The 26,323-nt window shown below is 41.5% G+C and overlaps 1 protein-coding gene across 1 annotated transcript in view; it reads right to left on the bottom strand.

The window, feature by feature from the left end:
- The window catches only part of BLOC1S5 (biogenesis of lysosomal organelles complex 1 subunit 5), a 50,993-nt gene extending 25,053 nt beyond the window's left edge, over window positions 1–25,940 (bottom strand). Inside the window, exons 1-3 of the mRNA XM_003272249.3 lie at window positions 25,797–25,940; window positions 24,072–24,154; window positions 2,281–2,410 (exon numbers count right to left, since the gene is read on the bottom strand). Of these exons, the coding sequence (XP_003272297.2) occupies window positions 2,281–2,410; window positions 24,072–24,154; window positions 25,797–25,908 (325 nt within the window). The 5' untranslated portion in view covers window positions 25,909–25,940. The remainder of the gene's footprint in view (window positions 1–2,280; window positions 2,411–24,071; window positions 24,155–25,796) is intronic.
- Between the last annotated feature and the right edge of the window lie 383 nt (window positions 25,941–26,323).

The following is a 26,323-nucleotide window of genomic DNA, read 5'->3' on the forward strand; positions in this document are numbered from 1 at the left end:
GGTCAGAATATAAATTAGTACAACCATTATGGAGAACAGTTTGGAGGTTCCTCAAAAAACTAAAAATAGAACTACCATATGATCCAGCAATTCCACAATACTGGGTATATATCTCAAAGAAAAGGAGAGAGACATCTGCACTCACATGTTTATTGCAGCACTAGCCAAAATATGGAACCAACCTAAATTCCCATGAATGGGTAAGGAAATGTGGTATATATACACAATGGAATATTATTCAGCCATAAAAATGAATGAAATCCCATCATCTGCAGCAACATGGACAGAACTAGGTGTTATTATGTTAAGTGAAATAAGCCAAGCACAGAAAGACAAATATTGCATGCTCTCACTCATATGTGAGAGCTAAAGAAATGGATCTCATGAATATAGAGAGTAGACTGGTAGCTACCAGAGGCCAGGAAGTATAGTGAGGAGGAGGGCATGAGGAAAGGTTGATTAGTGGATATAAATATATGGTCTGATGGAAGAAATAAGACCTAGTATTTGATAGATCAGTAGGGTGACTATAGCTTACAATAACCTATTATATAATTCAAAATATCTAGAAGAGAATAATTTGAATGTTTTTAACAAAAAGAAAGGACAAATATTTAAGGTGAATATGTGAATTACACTAATTTGGTCTTTACAAATTATATGAAAGCATTAAATTACCATAAGTACCCCCAAAATACGTACATTATACAATAATACAAAAGTAAAGTTATTTTTAAAAAGCTAAGTAAATGTAGTATTGCTTTAAAAACAAAGAAAATAATTTCAGCTTGGCATTAGGAACAGATTTTGGCCGAATGCTCATTCATTCATTTCAATGAACAAATAACTAGTGAGTGGCTATAAAGCAGCAGGCACTGCTCTAGGTGCCTGAGATACCACAGTGAACAACAACAACAAAAGTCCTGAGCTTACAGGACTCATAGTCGGGAAGACAGGGGTATGGGACCAGGCTAAAACCACAAATGTGGAATTTAATTATTGATTGGCATACAGATGATACTGAAAGGCGTGATTCTGTATGAGCTCACCAAGGGAGTTTAAACAAGAAAGCAGTCGCAGAACCAAGCCTGTGAGCACCACGAGGTGAAAAGTCGTGAAGGTAAGTGGGAACTAACGAAGTAGACTGAGAAGGAGGGGCCTGTGTTGTAAGAGGCAATCCGAGAAAAAGTGATAATCCAGGAATAAAGGCAGACTTTTCTTACTACCTTTTCAAAGATATACAGATGTAACATCCTGAAGTGGAACTTGAGCTCTGGAGGCAGAAGAGTTAGGCTTGCATGGTAGTTCCTCCAATTATTATTGGAGAATCTAGAGTGTTCAACCACTATAAATTTCGGTTTTCTCAACTATAAGGTGGGGAAGATGATAAACATTTATCTTACTGGGTTATGATTAAAAAAATGAAAAAATACAGGTGAAAATTCTAACTAGTAAAGTGCTATATAGTTTGTATTTTAAATTACAGTGTGTTCTTAAAGATTTCTAGGTAAAGATGGCAGAGTGAAGCAAAATCACACAAACTTAGTCCTTTAAATGCCTCTCAAAATAAAAAAAAAAGTTTTTTAAAAGGAAAAAAACTTCACCATTTGCTAAACAGTAAAGAATTATAATGGCACACTATAAACTTTGAAAAGTAGTAGCCAAGAATAGGAACACAGATTGCAGTCAAGAACCGAGATTCCTGGCTGGGCACAGTGGCTCACGCCTGTAATCCCAGCACTTGGGAGGCCGAGGCAGGTGGATCACGAGGTCAAGAGATCAAGACCATCTTGGCCAACATGTTGAAACCCCATCTCTACCAAAAATACAAAAATTAGCCAGGCGTGGTGATATGCACCGGTAGTCCCAGCTACTCAGGAGGCTGAGGCACAAGAACCACTTGAATCTGGGAGGCGGAGGTTGTAGTGAGCTGAGATCGCACCACTGCACTCCAGCCTGTTTACACAAACAATGTGATTACAGAGTGAGACTGTGCCTCCAAAAAAAAAAAAAAAATTTGTAAAAATAGGTGAAAAATGTTTTGACTTTCTCACATACTGAACAGATTGTCTCGTGTACCACAGATGCACACATCTTGCTTTGGAGATTAATGCTGTTTGGAGATTAATGGCAACACACATTAATCACTAGAAAACCACTTTCTCTGTAACTGAGCTTCCCTCTCCCTCTCCACCTCCCCCTATAATACCCAAGAAAATACATTTTGGTGCAGCATTCATTTGAAATGAAAAGCAATTTTAAAAAAAATTGCTGACTCACATCTCTGGAGAACCTGGCTGAGGTTGTCCCGCATTGTGTCTCTACATTTGGGAAGAGCATGTTCATTTGTTTCATGGATCATATTCTTCAAATTTTCAAGAACTCGCATTTCTCGAAGACCACGTTTTTCCTATTAAAAGAAAGTAGATGACTAATAAATATGGTGTCTTTTCTTTTTTTTTTTTTTTTTTTTAAATGGAGTCTCGCTCTGTCGCCCAGACTGGAGTGCATTGGTGTGATCTCGGCTCACTGCAACCTCCGCCTCCCGGGTTCAAGTGAGTCTCCTGCCTCAGCCTCCCAAGTAGCTGGGACTACAGGCTCCCGCCACTACGCCCGGCTAATTTTTGTATTTTATTTTTTTTAGTAGAGATGGGGTTTCACCACATTGGCCAGGCTGGTCTCGAACTCCTCACCTTGTGACCCGCCCACCTCGGCCTCCCAAAGTGCTGGGATTACAATCGTGAGCCACCGTGCCTGGCCATATTGTGTCTTAAATCTTAGTAATTACTTTTTTTTTTTTTTTTTTTTTTTTTTTGAGACGGAGTCCCGCCCTGTTGCCCAGGCTGGAGTGCAGTGGCGCTATCTCGGCTCACTGCAAGCTCCGCCCACTGGGTTCACGCCATTCTCCTGCCTCAGCCTGACGAGTAGCTGGGAATATAGGCACCCGCCACCACGCCCGACTAATTTTTTGTATATTTAGTAGAGACGGGGTTTCACCGTGTTAGCCAGGATGGTCTCGATCTCCTGACCTCGTGATCCACTCGCCTTGGACTCCCAAAGCGCTGGGATTACAGGCGTGAGCCACCGCACCCGGCCTAAATCTTAGTAATTACTTTCTAAGATATCCACCCAGGTTTTGGTTGTTAGGTTATGACTTATTATTGAAAATTTATGCAGCTTTCTTCTAATTATTTGGCAATAAATGCCTCATAATCTAGAGGCATTTTTAAAATTATGAAATGCTCCAAAAGTTGCAATGAGTAATATTTTTATAGCCATGTTAAAAAATTGGCAAGAGAAATACTAAAAGAACCAGAAAAATGATCCAGATTGCCACATATTTTATTAGAAGGAAATTAAACACCCCGATCTGATCTTAAATTTCATTTTGTCATTCTAACTATCATACAGCTTCTATTATTATGTGCTATATTTTTTCTCTGATTCCTTTTTGTTTTCTCAAAATAAAAATGGGTAGTAAAAGTAATATGTAGATACTTCCCTATATAGAAAAGAACACTGAAGGCCTGAGGCTATTATCATTAGAAAGACCTCCTCATAAGGTTGGCCCTGGCTGGGGGCTGGAAACTTGACTAGTAAACAGTTCCCTACGTTGGTATAAAACCCTTCCATAAATTATAGAAGTGGTTCACTGTGCCTAAATGGTTTACACCAAGCTTGTCCAACCCGCGGCAGACGGGCTGCAAGCGGCCCAAGACGGCTTTGAATGCAGCCCAACACAAATTATAAAACTTCCTTAAAACATTATGAGATTTGTGATTTTTTTTCTTTTTTAGCTCATCAGCTATTGTTACTGTTAGTGTCTTTTATGTGTGGCCCAAGACAATTCTTCTTCCATTATAGACCAGGGAAGCGAAAAGATTGGACACCCCTGGTTTACACAAACAATGTGATTAATGTTGAATACCTCTTTCCTTCCGGAAGTCTGAAAATGTTGTATGTGCTAGGCAGAGGATGCCTCCTTGACCAGTCCCCAATAAAACCCCTGGACTCCTAGGCTCAGGCAAGCTTCCCTGTAAGATTACACTTTACGTGTGTTGTCACAACTTGTCACAAGGGGAATTTAGTGCATCCTGTGTGACTCCACTGGGGGAGGACTCTTGGAAGCTTCTACCTGGGTTCCTCCAGACTGCTTCCCAAGCACCTTTTCCCTTTGCTGACACTGCTTTGTATTCTTTTGCCATAAAAGAGCTTGCCACAAGTATGACCATATGCTGACTCCTGTGAGTTCTTCTAGTGAATCACTGGAACCTGCAGGTGGTTTTAGGAACCCCGAAAACATCTCCATTCCAGAAAGTAGAGCAAAACCACCCTCCCTGCCCAAAATGAGGGTGGGCTATACTTAGTAATTTGCTTCCAAAGATCAGAACAGGGAAAGGGAAAAATATTAACATTATAATAGAGAAAACTAGCAACACAATACTAGAGAAAACTAGCAAATGCAGTAATACCTCAACCAAGCCAAGAAGGTTCGTATTATCAGTGGTGTCGTGTTGATAGCATGCACCCACTGATGTAATGCAATAAAGGTACTTCATCTCTGTGGTATTCTTTCCCAATACCCATAACCCCAGTCTAGTCATGAGAAAAACAACAGACAAACCCAGACTGGATACCTAGCCAGTACTCAAGACTCATGTAAAGGTCATAAAAAATAAGGAAAGGCTGAGGAACTGTCACAGACCAAACACTAAGGTGGCAGGATCATTCAATGCAATGTGGTACCCCAGATTAGATTCTGGAACACAAAGGGGACTGTAATAGAAAAACTGGTAAAATTCAAATAAAGTCTGGTGTTTCATTAACAGTAACGTGTCAATGTTGGTTTCTTAGCTTTTACAAATGCAGCATGGTAATGTAAGAAATTAAATAACGAAAGAAATTGGGGGAGGTGTTGATATGGTTGGGCTGTGTCCCCACCCAAGTCTCAACTTGAATTGTATCTCCCAGAATTCCCACGTTGTGGGAGGGACCTAGGGGGAGGTAACTGAATCACAGAGGCCGGTCTTTCCCATACTATTCTCGTGATAGTGAATAAGTCTCTGATGGTTTTATCAGGGGTTTCCACTTTTGCTTCTTCCTCATTTTTTCTTGCTACCACCATGTAAGAAGTGCCTTTCAGGCCAGGCGCGATGGCTCACGCCTGTAATCCCAGCACTTTGGGAAGCCAAGGTGGGCGGATCACGAGGTTAGGAGTTTAAGACAAGCCTGGCCAACATGGTGAAACCCCACCTCTACCAAAGATACAAAAAAATTAGCCAGGTGTGGTGGTGCATGCCTGTAGTCCTAGCTACTCAGGAGGCTGAGGCAGGAGAATAGCTTGACCCCGGGAGGTGGGGGTTGCAGTGAGCCAAGATTGTGCCACTGCTCTCCAGCCTGGGCGACAGAGCAAGACTCTGTCTCAAAAAGAAAAAAAAAAAAGAAGTAAGTGTCTTTCACCTCCCGTCATGATTCTGAGGCCTCCCCAGCCATGTGGAACTGTAAGTCCAATTAAACCTCTTTTTCTTTCCAGTCTTGGGTATGTCTTTGTCAGTAAAGTGAAAACAGACTAATACAGTAAATTGGTACGAGTAGAGTGGGGCGTGGCTGAAAAGATAGCAGAAAATGTGGAAGCAACTTTGGAAATGAGTAACAGGCAAAGGTTAGAACAGTTTGGAGGGCTCAGAAGAAGACAGGAAAATGTGAGAAAATTTGGAACTTCCTAGAGACTCGCTGAATGGCTTCAACAAAAATGCTGATGGTGATATGAACAATAAGGTCCAGGCTGAGGTGGTCTCAGATGGACATGAGGAACTTGTTGGGAACTGGAGCAAAGGTGACTCTTGTTATGCTTTAGCAAAGAGACTGGTGGCATTTTTTCCTTGCCCTAGAGATTTGTGGAACTTTGAACTTGAGAAAGATCATTGAGAGTATCTGGTGGAAGAAATTTCTAAGGAGCAAAGCATTCAAGAGGTGACTTGGGTGCTGTGAAAGGCATTCAGTTTTATAAGATAAGCAGAGCATAAAAGTTTGGAAAATCTGCAGCCTGACAATGCAAAAGAAAAGAAAATTTCATTTTCTGAGAAATCCAAGCCAGCTGCAGAAATTTGCATAAGTAACCAGGAGCCGAATGTTAATCCCCAAGACAATGGGGAATATGTCTCCAGAGCATGTCAGAGGTCTTCATGGCTGTCCCTCCCATCACAGGCCCAGAGGCCTAGGGGTAAAAAGTGGTTTGTGGGCCAGGTCCATGGCCCCCATGCTGTGTGCAGCCTAGGGACTTGGTGCCCTGTGTCCCAGCCACCCCAGCAGTGGCTGAAAGGGACCGATTGTACAGCTTGGGCTGTGGCTTCAGAGGGTGGAAGCCCCAGGCTTTGGCAGCTTCCAAGTGATGTTGAGCCTGTGAGTGCACAGAAGTCAAGAATGGAGGTCTGGGAACCTCTGCCTAGATTTCAGAAGACGTAAGGAAATGCCTGGATGTCCAGGCAAAAGTCTGCTGCAGGGGTGGGGCCCTCAAGGAGAACCTCTGCTAGGGCAGTGCAGAAGGGAAATGTGGGGTCGGAGCCCCCACAGAGTCCCTATTGGGGCACTGCCTAGTGGAGTTGTGAGAAGAGGACCACCGTCCTCCAGACCCCAGAATGGTAGATCCACCGACAGCTTGCACCATGCACCTGGAAAAGCCACAGACACTCAATGCCAGCCTATGAAAGAAGCTGGGAGGAAGGCTGTACCCTGCAAAGTCACAGGGCCAGAGCCTCCCAAGACCATAGGAACCCACCTCTCGCATCAGTGTGACCTGAATGTGAGACCTGGAGTCAAAGGGGATCATTTTGGAGTTTTAAAATTTGATTGCCCCACTGGATTTTGGACTTGCATGGGCACTGTAATCCCTTTGTTTTGGCAAATTTCTCCCATTTGGAACAGCTGTATTTACCCAATACCTGTACCCCCATTGTATCTAGGAAGTAACTACCTCGCTTTTGATTTTACAGGCTTATAGGTGAAAGGGACTTGCCTCGTCTCAGAGGAGACTTTGGACTGTGGACTTTTGGGATTAACTGAAATGAGTTAAGATTTTGGGGGACTGCTGGGAAGGCAAGGTTGGTTTTGAAATGTGAGGACGTGAGATTTGGAGGGGCCAAAGGTGGAATGATATGGTTTGGCTCTGTTCCCACCCAAATCTCAACTTGAATTGTATCTCCCAGAACTCCCACGTGTTGTGGGAAGAACCCAGGGGGAGGTAATTGAATCATGGGGGCCGGTCTTTCCCATACTATTCTCATGACAGTGAGTAGGTCTCATGAGACCTGATGGGCTTCTCAGGGATTTCTGCTTTTGCTTCTTTCTCATTTTCACTTGCCGCCACCATGTAAGAAGTGCCTTTCGCCAGCCACCATGATTCTGAGTCCTGCCCAGCCATGTGGAACTGTAAGTCCAATTACACCTCTTTTTCTTCCCAATCTTGGGTATGTCTTTATCAGCAGCATGAAAATGGACTAATACAGGGGTACAAGGGAATTATCTGTACTATCTTTGGAATTTTTCTACAAATCTAAAATTAAAACAAGAAGTTACTAAAAAAAAAGAGTGGTAAACTTGACTATGAAAAAATAATAGGTTAGTTATGTTACTGAGGTTTTTCATTTTTTTTGAGCCATTCTTATAAGGCCAGCTTCTTACTTTTTCTAATTTTCCCATAATAAAATATTAACAACTTATACAAAAGTTGTGAGAGAATAATATAACAAACTCTGATATAGTCCAAGCTTCAACAATTCTCATGACTGATTTTTTCCCCTCCATAATGCTCCACAACTCATTCCCTCCAGATTATTTTGAAGCAAATACCAGAAAGTATATCATTTCAACTGTTAAATATTTCAACCTGTATCTTTTTTTTTTTTGCTTGTTGTTGTAGAGACAGGGTCTTGTTCTGTCGCTGAGATCACACTACTGCCGGAGTGCAGTGGTGTGATCATGGCTCACTGCAGCCTTGAACTCCTGGGCTCAAGCAATCCTCCTGTCTCAGCCTCCCAGTAGCTGGGATGACAGGTGCACACCACCACACCTGGCTCATTTTTCTTTTTTTTTTTTAATTTTTTGTAGAGACAGGGTCTCACTTTGTTGTCCAGGCTGGCCTCAAACTCCTGGGCTCAAGCAATCCTCCCACCCTGGACTCCTGAAGTCCTGGAATTACACGCATGAGCCACCATGCTTGATCTCAACATATATTAATATCTTTAAGACAAGAGACTTGCCTTAAACAAACAATACGGCCACCTCTCTCTCTCTCTCTCTCTCTCTCACACACACACACACACACACACACACACACACACAGTCAACAGTAATTTTTTTTTTTTTTTGAGACAAGGTCTGGCTCTGTTTTCTAGGCTGGAGTGCAGTGGCACAATCTTGGCTCACTGCAACCTCTGCCTTCCTGGCTCAAGCAATCCTCCTACCTCAGCCTTCCAAGTAGCTGGGGCTACAGGCGCACATTATGACACTTGGCTTATTTTTGTGTTTTTTATAGAGACAGGGTTGTCCTATCTCTCTATAAAAGACATCTGTTGACCACGCCTGGCCAACAATTTTTTAATATCAAAGTAGTGTTCACATTCCCTCAAATGTCCTATAAATGTTTTTATCCCCCAGTTTGTTTGAACCACAACCTAAACGAGTTTTATATACTGCAATTGATGAATATGTTTCTTAAGTCCTTTTTAACCAATAGATTTCCCCTTTCACTTTTTTCCCTTGCAATTTGTTGGAAAAAAAAGTGAGTCATTTGTTCTGCACAGTTTCCCACAGTCTGTTGTTTGCTGAATGAATCCCCATGGTGTAATTTAACATACTCCTTTGTCTGTTCTCTTTCCTGTAAATTAGTCGTTAGAATTAAAGCCCTGATCAAATTCAGGGTTCTGTTTTTTGTTTGCAAGAATTTTTCAGACATGGGTTGTATACTCTCAACAGCATCTTGGTAGCATTCTGTCTTTGTTTACTAGCAGAAATACTCTATGAAGAGAAACTGCCCCCATCAACAACTTGATTACTCTGAGGAATGTTCACATACAAAAGGCAAAACAGAACACTTGATTCTTTCTCCCGTATTTACCAGTTTCAAAAATAATGAGTTGGCTCCCTAGTATCCACTAAAGGTGATTAGAAGGTTTTTTTGTTTGTTTGTACATATCCCTATGACTCATAGATTTAGAGATATTTGAAGTTTTTCAATCCATTGCAGTATTTCTCACAGGACAAACGCAAGGCCTTTTGCACAGATAATTGGTACTCAGATTATCCCAGCTTTGTCCAGTGGGAGCCTATTCAAGCTGGCTCTGGAATGCTTCAGACAAAACTCTAGTATTTTGCAGTAGCTCATTTGCTTTCTGGCATGATCTGATGCTCCAGGTTCATCCTTCCATCTCCTGCTCTGGACTTGGAATGAGCAGGTGTCTAACTCCCACTGGGATGTAGAAGTGGAATTCGGAGACTGAGCACTAAGGCTGCTCACTTTTATTGGGTTGGCCACTGTTTCTAACTTTTCAGTGGACAAGGCTAGGAAATATGTATTTTTTAAAGAAATAGATATATCTTGAGTTCATACTGATAGTCAAACTCAAATTCAAGACCATAGAATTTCTAATTACTCTCTTCTGTCTTATCTGTTTCTTTCCAGTTATCAAAACACCAACATAATTATTTGTTTTATCACTGATACAGTCAAGTCATAATACCAATACTAGGATCAACAAAATGATTACTAAAAAAGGAATTTAATATATATTTTTTAACTTTTTGTTTTGAAGGTATATTTCACTAGGATGTAAAGTCAAATCATTGTGCCTTGAAATTACATGGAAGAGTTGGCTGGGCACGGTGGCTCATGCCTGCAATCCCAGCACTTTGGGAGGCCAAGGTGGGCGGATCACCTGAGGTCAGGAGTTCAAGACCAACCTGGCCAACATGGTGAAACCCCATCTCTACTAAAAATACAAAAATTAGCCGGGCGTGGTGGCAGGCACCAGTAACCCCAGCTACTCAGGAGGCTGAGGCAGGAGAATCGCTTGAACCTGGGAGGTGGAGGCTGCAGTGAGCCGAGATCACGCCATTGCACTCCAGCCTGGGGGACAAGTGCAAGACTTCGTCTCAAAAAAAAAAAGAAAGAAAGGAAAGAAAGAACGTGGAACAATTTCTCTCTGAGTAGCAATGTCACCATCCAAAAACACAGGCTTGTTTCTGTAAATTTTACTTGATTTTTAGGAATTGCTCTTTAAATTTAAAATTTAAATTATGTGAAACATTTATATGGCTCCAAAACTACACCTGTGAAACAAAATACATTCAAAGAAGTCTAGCTTCTACTTCTATCCTTTGCACCCTATCTCCTCCATAGCTTTCCCTTTAGGTAATTATTAACAACTTATCCAACCACTGTTTTAAGTACATACATGCATATATAAATGCATACATGTCAATGTGAATATAATTATGTATATACTTTTTTTTTTTTGAGATAGGGTCTCACTCTGTTGCCCAGGCTGGAGTAGAGTGGCGTGATCCTGGCTCACTGCAACCTCCGCTACCTGGGCTCAAGAGATCCTCCCGCTTCAGCCCCCAAGTAGCTGAGAGAACAGGCACAAGCCACTATGCCCGGCCAATTTTTGTATTCTTTGTGGAGATGGGGTTTCATCATGTTGCCCAGGGCTAGTCTCAAACTCCTGAGCTCAAGCAATCCACCCACCTCAGCCTCCCAAAGTGCTGGGATTACAAGTGTGAGCCACTGTGTCCGGCGGATGTATATACTTCTAAGTGTACGCAAGCATACCTCACTTTACTATGCTTTGCAGATACTATGTTTTTTACAAATTGAAGGTTTGTGGCAACACTGTTCCAAGCAAGTCTATTGGTGCCATATTTCCATCAGCATGAGCTCACTTTGTGTCCCTTTGTCACATTTGGGTAATTCTCATAAAATTTCACAAGTTTTCATTATTATTACACCTGTTAGGTGATCTGTGATCAGTGATCTTTGATGTTACTGTTGTCGTAGTTTTGGGGCACCACAAACCACAATCATACAAGACCATGAACTTAATCTATGAATGTTGGGTCTGTTCTCATTGCTCCACTGACTGGCCATTCCCCCATCTCTTTCCCCCTCCTTGGGCCTCCGTATTCCCCGTGACACACTGAAATTAGGCCAATTAATAACCTCACAATGGCCTCTAAGTGTTCAAGTAAATAAAGAGTCATACATCTCTGACTCTAACCCAAAGCTAGAAATGATTACACTTAGTGAAGAACACATGTCGAAAGCCAAGGCAGGATGAACGCGAGGCCTTTTGCACCAGATATTTAGCCAAGATGAGAACGGAAAAGAAACTTCTTTCCACGATGGAGTGCAGTGGCGTGATCTCGGCTCACTGCAACCTCTGCCGCCCAGTTTCAAGCAATTCTCATGCCTCGGCCTTCCAAGTAGCTGGGACTACAGCCGAGCGCCACCATGCCTGGCTAATTTTTTTGTATTTTTAGTAGAGACGGGGTTTTGCCATGTTGGCCAGGCTGGTCTTGAACTCCTGACTTCAGGTGATCCACCCGCCTTGGCCTCCCAAAGTGCTAGGATTACAGGCATGAGCAACTGTGCCCAGTGGAAAAGGAAGATTCTTGAAGGAAATTAAAAATGTTATTCCATTGGGAGGCCGAGGTGGGCAGATCACGATGTCAAGAGATCGAGACCATCTTCGCCAACATGGTGAAACCCTGTCTCTACTAAAAATACAAACATCAGCTGAGCAGGGTGGTGCACGCCTGTAGTCCCAGCTACTCAGGAGACTGAGGCAAGAGAATCGCTTGAACCCGGGAGATGGAGGCTGCAGTGAGCCGAGACTGCGCCACTGAACTCCAGCCTGGTGATAGAGTGAGACTCCATCTCAAAAAAAACAAAAGTTATTCCAGTGAACACACGAATAAGAAAGTGAAACAGCCTTATTGCTGATAGGGAGAAAGTTTGAGGGGTCTGGATAGAAGATGAAACCAGCCACAACATTCTCTTAAGCCAAAGCCTAATCGAGAGGAAGGCCCTAACTCTCTTCAATTCTATGAAGGTTGAGAGAGGTGAGGAAGCTGCAGAAGGAAGGTTTGAAGCCAAGCCAGCACAGGATGGTTCATGAGATTTAAGGAAAGACACCATCTCCATAACATACAAGTGCAAGGTAAAGCAGCAAGTGCTAACATAGACTGTAAGATCTAGCTACGATCATTGCTGAAGTAGCTACACTAAACAACAGACTTTCAATGTATATGAAACAGCTTGCTATTAGCAGAAAACGCCATCTAGGACTTTCATAGCTAGAGAGAAGTCAATGCCTGGCTTTAGAGCTTCAAAGGACAAGCTAACTCTCTTGTTAGGGGTTAATGCAGCTGGTGACTTGAAGTTGGAAGCCAGTGCTCACATACCATTCCAAAATCTAGGTCATAAAAATGCTAGGGGGGGGTCACGTAAAGCATTGGAGCTAGGGGGAAGAGGAAGAGAAGGAAAGTCTAAAAAAAAAAAAAAAAATAGCTGGGGGGGGGGGATAGAGAGGGGGGAGGAGAAGCAGAACGGGGGGAGTGCAGGAGGAGATGCACCATCCAGTGGCAAAAGAATCTAAAAAAAAAAAAAAAAAAAAAAAAAGAATTATGCTAAATCTACTCTGCCTGTGCTTTATAAAAGGAACAACAGAGCCTGGATGACAGCATATCTGTTTACAGTATGGTTTACTGAAGCCCACTGTTGAGACCTACTGCTCAGAAAAAGACTCCTCTCAAAATATCACTGCTCAATGACAATACACCTGGTTACCCTAGAGGTCTGATGGAGATAGACAAGAAGATGCGTGTTGTTATCATGTCTGCTGATACAACATCCACTTTTTTTTTTTTTGAGATGGAGTCTCGACACCCAGGCTGGAGTGCAGTGGCGCGATCTCGGCTCACTGCAAGCTCCACCTCCCAGGTTCACGCCATTCTCCTGCCTCAGCCTCCCAAGTAGCTGGGATTACAGGCGCCTGCCACCACGCCCGGCTAATTGTTTTGTATTTTCAGTAGGGACCGGGTTTCACTGTGTTAGCCAGGATGGTCTCGATCTCCTGACCTTGTGATCCATCCGCCTCGGCCTCCCAAAGTGCTGGGATTACAGGCGTGAGCCATCACGCCTGGCCTACAACATCCATTCTACAGCCCATGGATTAAGAAATCATTTCAACTTTCAAGACTTATTATTTAAGAAATAAATTTCTTAATAGCTGCCACAGACAGCGATTTCACTGATGGATCTGGGCAAGTAAATTGAAGACCTTCTGGAAAGGATTCACCATTCTAGATGCCATTAAGAACATTAATGATTCATGGGAAGAGGTCAAAGTATCAACACTAACAGGAGTTTGGAAGAAGTTGATTCCAACCCTCATGGGTGACTTTGAGCAGTTCTAGACTTCAGCTGAGGAAGCCGTTATAGATGGAGTGGAAAAAGCAAAACAACTAGAATTAGAAGTGGAGCCTGAAGGCCGGGCGCGGTGGCTCACGCCTGTAATCCCAGCACTTTGGGAGGCTGAGGCTGGCAGATTACAAGGTCAGGAGATCGAGATCATCCTGGCTAACACGGTGAAACCCCGTCTCTACTAAAAAAATACAAAAAAATTAGCCGGGCATAGTGGCGGGTGCCTGTAGTCCCAGCTACTCGGGAGGCTGAGGGAGGAGAATGGCATGAGCCCAGGAGTCGGAGCTTGCAGTGAGCCAAATTGCGCCACTGCACCACTCCAGCCCAGGGAACAGAGCGAGACTCCGTCTCAAAAAAAAAAAAAAAAAAAAAAAAAAAAGTGGAGCCTAAAGATGTGACTGAATTGCTGCATCTCATAATAATACTTGAACAGATGAGGAGCTGCTTCTTATGGATGAGCAAAGAATGCAGTTTCTTGAGATGGAATCTACTCCTGGTGAAATTAGGCCAATTAACAACCCTACAACGGCCTCTACGTGTTCAAGTAAAGGAAGAGTCGCACAACTCCCACTTTAATCAAAAGCTAGAAATGATTATACTTAGAAAGACATGTTGAAAATGCTGTGAACACGATTGAGATGACAATAAAAGGTTTAGAATATTATACAGACTTAGTTAATAAAGCAGCAGCAGGGTTTGAGAAGACTGAAATTTCGAAAAAACTTCGACTGTGGGTAACACGCTACCAAGCAGCATTTTATGCTACAGAGAAATCTTTGTAGACGGAAGAGTCAATTGATGTGGGAAACTTCATTGTTGTCTTATTTTAAGAAATTGCCACAGCCACCCCAACCTTCAGCAACCACCACCCTGATCAGTCAGCAGCCATCAACATCGAAACAAGATTCTCCATTAGCAAAAAGATTATGACTTGCTGAAGGCTCAGATTATTAGCAGCCTTAGCAAGAAAGTATTTTTAAATTAAGGTATGTACATTGCTTTTTAGACATAATGCTACTGCAAACTTAATAGACTACAGGATAGTGTAAACATACTTTTCTATTAATTGGGTACCCAAGAAATTTGTTTAACTTGCTTTATTGCAATATTCACGTCATTGCAGAGGCCTGTAACCAAACCCACAATATTTCTGAAATATACTAATATATTGTACATACTTTTAAATTCCCTTTCGTAAACAGAAACGTGATATAGACTTTTCTTATTTCATGAGTCAAATTCATACACACATACATAATATATATATAAAATCTTTCTGTGTGTGGTCTTTGTTCTCTCTTTTTGGTGTATCTTTCAGTTATTTAGAAAAGTTGGTGTTCTTGTTCTCACAGTTATGTTTATACTAATACAGATCAAGGATCCTTAACTCGAAAATCCAAAATCTGAAGTGCTCCAAAATCTGAAACTTTTTGAATGCTAACATGATGCTCAAAGAAAATGCTTATTGGAACATTTTGGATTTTGGAATTTTTGATTAGGGACACCCAACCTATACTTTGTATGATAACTTTGTATATAACACCTTCACTTCTTTGGTGACTGTTTATTGGTTTCCTGCTTATTAGCAATATTAATATTAGGGGATAATCTTCTCTCTTCCTAGCTTTTCCCTCCTTTTCGGGAGCCAATTTGAAACAGCATCCTTTTACTTCCAGTTAATATTTACAAGGCAATCAGTAAGGAAATCCTACTTTTCATATACGCTCACCATCTCCTTCTATTTTCTGATAGAAGAAACACTGTATCTTCACTGTCAGAACACACAGCCACTGGATATTACACTGTCTGCCTTTAACTGTGGTTTAGTCTTCATTCTGTAAGTAAATATATATTGAATGCTTACCCACTATTGTTAGGTAGAAGTCTCTCTAATCATTTTGGTTGGCTGAAAATCATTCTGCTGTATAATAGATTCCTTAGGAAAGGCTCATTGGAACAATCATCCCAGAGTCCTTGCATGACCTAATAGTGTGTGGTTCCTGTACCTGGTGGTCAATTTGGCTGGATATAAAACCCCTGGCTGTTATTCCATTGCCTTCTGGCATGAGACAGATACATCTGTTAACAACTGCATTTTCTTGCCCTTATAAAGGACTTAGCCATTTTGTCTGGATGCCCAAAGGACTTTTTTCTATGAAGTCTAATAGATTTATTGGTAACTATCTTAGTGTTGTCTGTTCTGGGTTAATTTTCCCTGAATGTAGTGTGTCCTTCAATATAATTTTAGTATTTTACTTCGAGAAAGTTTTTTTGACTTCTAGTTTTTGTATTTATATTTTATATTTGCTCTATCACATTGCTTTGGTCTTCTTTTCTAGTGGCTCATTATCACACATATTTCAATTTTTCATTTCAATTTTCAACTTCACTTAAGGACTCTTCAGTTGTTTATTCACTCATGTTCCTTTTAGTTTAGTTTTCATTTATGAAATGTTTTTAAATTTCTTTTTCCTGAATTCTTCCACCTTACCTTTTATTTTTGCTAATTATTTTACCTGATCATTTCTGAGTTTTTCGTTTTATGAGTTATATCATTCTTTCCTTGCTTCTACAATTTTCTTATGCTCCCAGAGCTCATGTTAAAATACTAGGTTAGGCTGGGCATGGTGGCTCACGCCTGTAATCCCAGCACTTTGGGAAGCCAAGGCGGGTGGATCACCTTAGGTCATGAGTTTTTGAGACCAGCCTGGCCAACATGGTGAAACCCTGTCTCTATTAAAAAATACAAAAATCAGCCAGGTGTGGTGGCGTGTGCCTGTAATTCCAGCTACTTGGGAGGCTGAAACAGGAGAATCACTGGAACCCGGAAGGTGGAGGTTGTAGTGAGCCGAGATTGCACCACTGCATTCCAGCCTGGGAGAAGAGTAAGACTCTGTCTCAAAAAATATATACAATAAAATACTAGGTTATAATTTTTTGTGTGGTCAAATCTTTCTTATTTCCTTGAAGAATATTATTCTGTTCTTTATCCTCTAATAAATTGTGTGGGATTTGACTCTTGCTCAACTTTAAGTCAAATTAGTTTTCCACTATTTTTAGAAGGGAGGGGTGGTGAGAACAGCCTTTTTAACTTTAGAGTTGTAGAACTCCCTTTTTTGTTTCACAAAGTATTCAGTTTCCTACACTTTTTCTACAGTGTAAAACATTATCGTGAAAGGGTGTTTTGGTTTGGGAGTTCCAAAGTCCCTGACTGCTTCAGCACCATTAGGCTTTCCTACGGCCCCCTAGCACCTACTCCTAAGTTGGAGCCTGTGAAGTCCCCTCCCAGTTTCTGCTGCTGTTCTCCAAATGGCCCACTGCTATAGTTTGAATGTATCCCCCAAAACTGTGTGCTAGAAATATAATGTCCAATGCCACAGTGTTGGGAGGTGGGGTCCGGGCCTAATGAGAGGTGATTAGTTCATGAGGGCTGTGCCCTCGTGAATGGATTAAGGCCATCATCAAAAGAATGGTTTCCTTTATAAGTAGACAAGTTCAGCCCCCTTCTCTTTCTCTCGTAACTTTTCTCACCTTCTGCCTCCCACCATAGGATGACATAGTCAGAAGGCACTCGCCAGATGAAGCCCCTTTGATAAATTCCCAGCCTCCAGAACTGTGAACCAAATACATTTCTCCTCATTATAAATTACTCAGTTTCAGGTATTCTGTTATAGCATCACGCAACAGACTAAAACACCCATCAGGCTTCCCAAATCTATCTGGTGGGAATTTTGAGGCTGTCTAGCACTCAAGGCTCTCACAAGTCCCTCCCTCTGCATTCTTTCCACTCCCTCTGGCAGTTCTGATACCACAGAAGCCTTTCAGCTGTTGGTGACTTGGCCACTGGTATCATGGGTACCCTGTTGCCTGGTTTTATTACAGATGTAGATTGGTTTTGCTGTGCTAATTGCTCTGTTTTTAGACATATTCAAGGAGAGAAAAAAAAAAACATAAAACTATGCCACTGCCACTGCCACCTTCTCCAGATGGCACTGCAATCTGGAAGAATCAAGAGAGTGTAGTGGAAACTATTTCATTGCTTATGGCAGACTCATTTACATGTACAAGAAAATGGTCTCTCAGTTCAAAGATAAACACAACTAAGAACAGAGAGGGGAGCCATGCAGTTCCATTCAGAGGACAGGTTATTATTCTGGGGCCTATAAATGGGCTTTGGGGTTCCAGGGTGCTCCTGAAATTGCAGTCAAATTGAAGACATATGTTCTCTATGCATTTTTCTAGGGAAAAAAATTCTTAAGGGAGTCCGTAACCTACTAAGAGAACTACTTATTTAAAGGGTTATTTATTGTAGCAGGCAAACTGGTAGTTACACACAGTAAGTGAATTAGTAGCCATACCTCTAACAACCCATTAATAATTAATTTAAAAGACAAAAAAAGGCCTGGGGTGGTGGCTCATGCCTGTAATCCCAGCATTTTGGGAGGCCGAGGCAGTTGGATCACCTGAGGTCAGGAGTTCGAGACCAGCCTGGCCAACATGGTGAAATCCTGTTCTCTACTAAAAAAATACAAAATTAGCTGGACGTGGTGGCATATGCCTGTAATCCCAACTACTTGGGAGGCTGAGGCAGAATCGCTTGAATCTGGGAGGTGGAGGTTACAGTGAGTCGAGATGGCACCATTGTACTCCAGCCTGGGCAGCAAGAGGAAACTTCATCTCAAAAAAAAAAAAAAAAAAAAAAGAAAAAAAGACAAGACAAAAAAAAAAACAAAAACCCATGACACTATTATACAAAAAAGACGTTAGAAAGTCTCTTCCCTTAAACTCACCATCTGGTGTGCATTTGTTTTTATGCTGATATATTTTTTTTTTTTTTTTTTTTGAGACGGAGTCTCGCTCTGTCGCCCAGGCTGGAGTGCAGTGGCACAATCTCGGCTCACTGCAAGCTCCGCCTCCCGGGTTCACGCCATTCTCCTGCCTCAGCCTCTCCGAGTAGCTGGGACTACAGGCGCCCGCCACCACGCCCGGCTAATTTTTTGTATTTTTTAGTAGAGACGGGGTTTCACCGTGGTCTCGATCTCCTGACCTCGTGATCCGCCTGCCTCAGCCTCCCAAAGTGCTGGGATTACAGGCGTGAGCCACCGCGCCCGGCCTATGCTGATATTTTTAACTGAGGGGTACTGTTCACACTTACCACACTAGGAAGAATATACTAACATTTGTTTATTTATATATGTATATTGTTTCTGGCGTGAAAATTCTCAGAGCAAAGCTCAGCACTCATAAAGCTTGGTTTCTGAAGTAATCTGATAGCATTAGAGAGAAAATGAGAGACTGGTATCATTTAAATTTTTCTTTCAGTCACAAGATTTAAAACCATACGGTGTATACACACACTTATCACGTGTTATATGGAACAGACACTCTGATAAAATTATGTTTTAACCTGACAGTGTCTCTAGTAATCTAACCAAAAACAAGAAATCAGGAGATCAAGTGAAACTCTTGTGCTGCCTTTGGAGGAATTTTCTCTTGATCAATTTAACCCACATTGGAATTAATTAAAACAATCCCTCTCAACTCTTAAAATTATTGCACTATTACTTTTCTTTTTGCCTCTAATTTTAACCAACATTTGCTTCATTTTTCCTAACACTTATTTTTCTTTCAGTCCAAACATCACCCGTTCTATGAAAATTTCCCTGAGCTCTCTTAGAAGTTGTTTCTCATGTTGTTTCCTCTTCTGAGCTCCCAAGTCTTTTGTGCTTATTTTATTATAATAATTACCCCATGATGACTCTTTGTTTACACACCTTTCTTCTCCCTAGATGGTAAACTTCATGGAGGTAGGAATTGTTTCCTATTTATTTTTACATGTCTGGTATGAGTGGTACCTCTGCCTCCATTCTCTTCTCTCTTGCTATCAACACCTAAATTTTATTTGCAGTGGTAACATGCCTATAACAGAGACTACTAGCTATTTCCTATCTGCCTTCCTTTTTGCTACATGAAATACATGTGTAATGGCTGGAGGTCCAAAAGCCACCTTGTAGGCCGAGCATGGTGGCTCATGCTTATAATCCCAGTACTTTTGGAGACTGGGGTAGGAGGATCAGTTGAGCCCAGGAGTTCGAGTCCAGCATGGGCAACATAGTGAGACCCCATCTCTATGAAAATTAAAAAAAAAAAAAAAAAAAAAAAGCCAGCCATGGCATTGTAACCTGGAAGAATCAAGAGAGAGTAGTGGAAACTATTTCATTCCTTATGGCAAAATAATTTACATGTACAAGAAAATGGTCTTTCAGTTCAAAGACAAACACAACTAAGAACAGAGAGGGGAGCTATGCAGCTCCATTCAGACGACAGATTACTGTGGTGCCAGCTACTTGGGAGGCTGAACTAAGAAGACTGCTTGAACACAGGAGGCTGAGGCTGCAGTAAGCCATGATCGTGCCACTGCACTCCAGGCTGGATTACAGAGAGTGACCCTGTCTCAAAACAAAACAAAACAAAAATGCCACCTTGTAAGCATAAAGACAAAGGCAACATCTCAGGGGGATAGAAGGTAAAACTGGAAGAAAAAGCTGACGTCATAGGGCCACCATTCCAGCCCTAAGCTAACTCTAAACTCTGCATATTGTGACAGAAAATTAATCACTTGTTAAATCCACTATTTTTCAGATATCTGTCACTATTAACACATTCCTTACTGATATACATAGGTATTCAATAACTGTTCCATAAAGCATTGCATGAATAAAGTTTGCTAAAAACTAAATAAGGAACTTATACAGGACTATATACTCTATAAGCATGTCTAAATATTTGTTGACTACCATGAGTCTCTGCTCTGCTCCACATGGGAAAGGCCATAACAGTTCCTCCAAGGCTAGAAAGACAGTGGCACAGAGGACAATGCCTTTACCCGCTGATACTAATACATTAATACTCACTGGAAGGATTCCACCTGAAAGGTGAGAATGAATCTCTGTCCATAATGTTCACTGGAATCAAGGGAAAAAGAGTTTGTACAAAGTCAGGAGAAAGACAGTCAACTGTCCTTAAATACTAATGAAAACAAAAAGAGAGCTTAAAATAGCCTAACAGGACTTCAATAATTTAAGTAATGCTGCCACCATGTGGCACTTACTCCCTTCTTTAACAAAACTGTATAAAGAAAAAGGTAATTGTGGGCCGGGCGCAGTGGCTCACGCTTGTAATCCCAGCACTTTGGGAGGCCGAGGCGGGCAGATCATGAGGTCAGGAGATCGAGACCACGGTGAAACAACATCTCTACTAAAAAAATACAAAAAATTAGCCGGGCGTGGTGGCGGGCGCCTGTAGTCCCAGCTACTTGGAGAGGCTGAGGCAGGAGAATGGCGTGAACCCGGGAGGCTGAGCTTGCAGTGAGCCAAGATTGCGCCACTGCACTCCAGCCTGGGTGACAGAGCGAGACTCCGTCTCAAAAAAAAAAAAAAAAAAAAAGGTAATTGTTGCCATATACCTTAAGTTTTTTAAACATATAAACAACTTTAGTTTTAAGTGCTAGCCAGTTTTTCTTAAAGTAACCTACATTCAAATGATACAGAAAAGATGATACTTCCAGGAGGTACCAGCAGCTCTGCTTCACCACTCTTCTCTATCTAACCAAAGACTACATTTATCAATTATCTGATATCATTGTTTTGGCCAAGACAGAAAAGAAGTACAAATAATGCAGATGTATATTCAAACCTAAAGCCTCTGAAACATGTTTTTTTCCTTCTAATTTGAGAGGAGAGTATAACAGACAGAAAAGGCATTTGAGCCTGAGGTTCGGTGCTACACTAAACCCTCAGGAAGGCCAACTGGGGAGGGAAGACCAATTGGTCTTGTGTTGGTCACTGTGTGAAAAGACTGGATCAAGTACTTTTCAAGAAAAGCAACTCAAACTTAGCTGATAAAATGTTCTTGAGCCCTTCAGAGACCATTCTTCAATAATAAAGACCATTCTTCAAAGCACTGTAAGAATGAAGGGTGGGACTATGTCTGTCTTATTCACTGGCATATCATTACTTCCTGATATTATGCCTCACATAAAATAAGTGCTCAACACATTTTGTTTGACTTTATATAATCAGCTGTTACTATAAGCTGTTTTGACCTGTAAGATTTGTGGTACATTATTACATAGACTTAGAAAATGAATACAGTGCTACATAGAGAAGTAAATTAGGGTGACATGATAGAGTGTACTGGTGACTGCTTTGGATTAAAGGGCTGGAGGTGTTATTTAACCTGCAATCTAAACCAAAAATAATGAGCCATGGGAAAAATGAGAAGTAGCGGCATCTTAGGAAGATGGAATTGCTGATGCTGTAACAATTGTGATGTGTTAAAGAAAAAGAAAGGAAGAATTGTTGCTGAAACACAAGGAGTGAAGAGTTGTGTACAATAAAGTCTGAAAGACAAGTAGAGGTCAGAGATCATCTAGGCTTTTAAGTACAGCCAAAGAGCTGGAGTGCACTGTCCATGTAAAGAAAAGCCAAAGTAGGAGGAGGCTAAGCAAGGGTGTGGTACAACCGGATTTGCAGACCATTTGGCTACTTTGTGAGAAAGGTTATTTCACAGAGATAAGACTGAAATCAAGGAGACCAGGTAAGGGCCTACTGCAGGTGGCCAGGTGAGGGCTGACAGTGAGCTGGGTTGGGATGGGGGTAGTGGCAAGGAGGATAAGTAGAAAGATTTAAGATATGTTTTAGAGGTAGATTTGCTGATAATGTGGTTGCTGAAGTGAAGTAAAAAGAAGAAAATATAACTCCCACATTTAAGAACTGAATCCACACTCTATACATGTAAAACTCAACACAATTTTAAAAACATTTATACAACACACTGTAAAAACCTTATAGCAAGTTTGTATAGAAATTTCCACTTTCTTCTTTTTTTATTTTTTTGAGACAGAGTCTCGCTCCATCGCCAGGGCTGGAATGCAATGGCACGTTCTTGGCTCATTGCAACCTCCACCTCATGGGTTCAAGAGATTCTCCTGCCTCAGCTTCCCGAGTAGCTGGGACTACAGGCACATGCCACCATGCCCGGCTAATTTGTGTATTTTTTTTAGTAGAGATGGAGTTTTGCCATGTTGGCCAGGCTGGTCTCAAACTCCTGACCTCAAGTGATCTGCCCACCTCGGCCTCCTAAAGTGCTAGGATAACCTGAGCCACCTCGCCTGGCCTCCACTTTCTTCTTACTAAGGAATTGGTAATCATCTTTACACAGCACAGTAAAGGAATAGTCTCTGGATAATTTTCTGGGTCTCCCACATTATTCTTATTCTTTTATTAGGAATAATAAATAATGATGACAAATAAATAAAATATCAAAAACATAAAAAAGACTTAAAAATTTGTTTTAAATGATGACGATGTGGTATAATCAGATTGTGGGAACTTACTGCTTAATGAACAATGAACCAATTATACACGTTAATTAACATGTTAACTAAACCAATTATACACGTTAATTAACATGTTAGCTGAACCAATTACACGTTACTTAACATGTATAATTAACTCGGTTATGTACGTAGTTAATTCCTAGGTACCAGATAATATTCTAAAATGCGCATATCCTGTGAACTACTACGCAGTTTTTGAGTCACGGCATCTTTTGCACCCAGAAATGGTTATCTAATGCAACAGCTCTGGCCCTCTATCTTGAGTGCTCTGTACCAACTGGGTTTATTAAAAGGTTCTCTCCTTTTGGCACATTTGCACATCCTGATTGGTCAGTCTCATTTGCAAAAAACTGAAACTTACACAGAATCACAAAATTGTTTGTGCAACACCATTTACCATCCCAACAGTAGTTTGAGAAGTTACTGCTTAAAGCACAATAAAACAATTATACATGTACAAAACTACAGTAATATGAAACAAGATGGCATGTTCATGCATCACTGTGGCTGGAACATAGTATGTAAGGTAGAGTGGCAGGTGGTTAAGCTCGAAAAGCAGGAGCCAGGTCATAGAACAATGCTTGGACTTTATCCTGCTGACAGAAATATTATCAAAGGTTTTAAAAAGTGAAATAATGTTAGATTCCTCTGGCAGCAGGGTGAAAACTGGATTTGACTTGGTTGATAAAGCAGGCAAACCTGTCAGAAAGAATGGACATTTATGAGGTAAACATCTGGGTAACGTCTAAAAGATGTGGTCACTGAATGTGGAATCTGTAAGAAAGGAAATAGCCAAGGATAATTCTCAAGTTTTAATTTGACTGCTTGAGTGATTGGTGATGTCTCAATTGAGGAAAAAAATACAGAAAATGAGTCTGGAAAACTCAGACCAATCAATCTCTAAAATCCCCTTTTTTTTTTCTGCTATAGCTCATTTTATAGATTTAAAAAACCCGAGATTAACAGACATTAAATACCCTAGAGTAGGCACCAGAACTTATGTCTCCTGCTGTTTAGTATGGAACTTATCCCATTAAAAACAACAATTTTTACCTCTTCATCATTTTTACTTCGTATATTTTATGAACACATGAACTAAAATCAGATTTTAAAACTGGGGAATTTCTCTTCTGTATAATAACACACTAACAATTAGGGAAGTACTTTTATAAAATAAGTTTAAATACTCACTTCAAATTCTTTTACAAAATAACGAGTTTCACCTTGAATAACTGGTCTGTGATCCAAAAGCCTTGAATGAATTTCTCCAAGATCTATGAAGATAAAATGAAATTCAGGGTTAATCCATGCTAAATGGCATAATCTCTAGCTTATTTTACTCTCTTCCTTCCCCACCAAGAGATGAAGGTTAAAATCCAGTTTAGACTATGGACTAAGAGGAAATCTCATCCACTGCCAGTGGATGTGTACACTGATACAACTACTTTTGAGAACAATCTTTCAGTATCCAATAAAGTTGCAGACATGTATACCTAGCATTTTCATGCCTAGGTATGTAGCCTAGAAAACTCCTGCACAAATGAATGGGGCCATTTATACTATTTATTACAGCATAGGTGTAATATCAAAAGAAAAAACGCGAAACACCTTAACCATACTCATACAATGGAATTCTATGAATCACCAAGTAAAAATAAATACATCAGTTACACTTAACATAAATATAAAAAATAATACGTATTTTATAATAAATATAATAAAAAAGCAACTTTCAGAAGGATTAAAGCCATTTACATAAACCTTTAAAATATTCAAAATATTTCCTTTTGGGATATAGATAGAAGCAACAAAACTATAAAGAAACGCACAAGAATAATATACACCAAATTCTGGATAGTGGCTACCTTGAGAGGAGGGATGGGAATGAGTGCAATTAGAGCACGACACAGTGGGGCTTTTAGTAATTTATTTATTAAGGTGAGTGGTGAATGGTCATTGTAAGTCTCTTTTTCATAAGTCTGAAAAACTTATTAAGAAAAGGTCTGAATGTAAGTCTTTTGGTGAGTCAGTTTATTATTCTTCTTAGTTACAACTATGTAGTTTAAAATGTAAATCTCAAAATTCCTTCAGAAATTAAATCTAAGTAAGAATATGTATTATTCATGTTCATTCACTGGCAATGTCCCCCAAATTTTTCATTGTTGCAGACAAACGATGGGCAGATTTCAATTCTTTAATTTTATTAGGACATATCATCTTAAGTATGTCAAGTAGAAAAAATACGAATACAAGCACTGTATATAAGCACTTTATATATCTGGTATATATAAAGGACTACAATTCAACTGCCAAAGACTTTCCCGCAGGAAACAGCGTTGTGAGCTTTAGGAGTCAAACCTAATGCAGGTTCTGTGAGAATCTAGGTTGTAACGTTCTCCCAGCTCCAAGCACACAGAACACACGGACATTTCTGAACGTGAATGGTTCTTTACGGTGCTGTAGAGCCCTTTCGTAAGTCTATCTCACTTACTCCTTGCACGACCAGGAACAGATCGGGTAGGAGAATGGGTAAAGCCAATGACCCGAAGTCACTCAACTCCTAAGCGACTGCCTCCGGCCTCCCAGGTCCAATGCCCTTTCCACGACACGTCGGTCGCGAGGCTGCCCAAAGGCTCTGCGCCCAGGGGTCCTGAGCTTGCGGAATGGACGGGGGCGGGCCTGATGGCTCAGGCTGCGGCAGAGGAAAGCGGGGAAACACGAGGAGTTGGGCTGGTTGGTTGTGGTGGGACGCATTTGGCGCGGGGAAAAAGGCGGGGACCGACCACGACTCCCCCACCCGCACAAACGCACGCGCGCCAGCCCGGGAGCCGGGGGTCGGCCCGGGTCAGAGGGCGCCACCTGGGAGATGAGGCTGTGCTGGGATCCACCAGGAACTACAGCCCTGACACTCCGTACCCTTGATAATGAGGTGCGCTGAGCCCGCAGTCCCCAGGGAGTCCCTCTTCTTGCTGCCACCGCCCGGGGCGGCCTCACAACCCACAGGGGTCTCTGTCCCTCCGCCACTCATCCCGACCAATTCCGCCCACCCGCGGCCGCGCTGCGCCTGCGCAAACCCGGCCGCCCGCTTACAAAGCGCGCCCGGGTTTTTTTTGCGTCATTACAGGGCGCCGGAGAAATTTAATCTACTCGGCGGGCGGTTCCGGAAAGGCGCCTGCCGTGTAGTCAGGGTGTGAATTGGCAGAAGCTCTTGCCGCCATGCTGGATCAGGGCGGATGCTGCTAGAATAGGAAGGTGCTTGAACGTTGGAGCTAAACTCAGAGCCCTGGCTATATGGCTCAAGGCTGGTGCATTCCAGTCTAGTTGTCCTCCCATATCTGCTGAGAACACATTCCAAGACCCCCAGTAGATTCCTGAAACTGCATATAGTACTGAACCATGTATATACTATCTTTTTTCCTGTATATACATATGATAAAGTTTAA

Source organism: Nomascus leucogenys, chromosome 8 (assembly GCF_006542625.1).
Source record: "Nomascus leucogenys isolate Asia chromosome 8, Asia_NLE_v1, whole genome shotgun sequence".
Classification (NCBI taxonomy): domain Eukaryota; kingdom Metazoa; phylum Chordata; class Mammalia; order Primates; family Hylobatidae; genus Nomascus; species Nomascus leucogenys.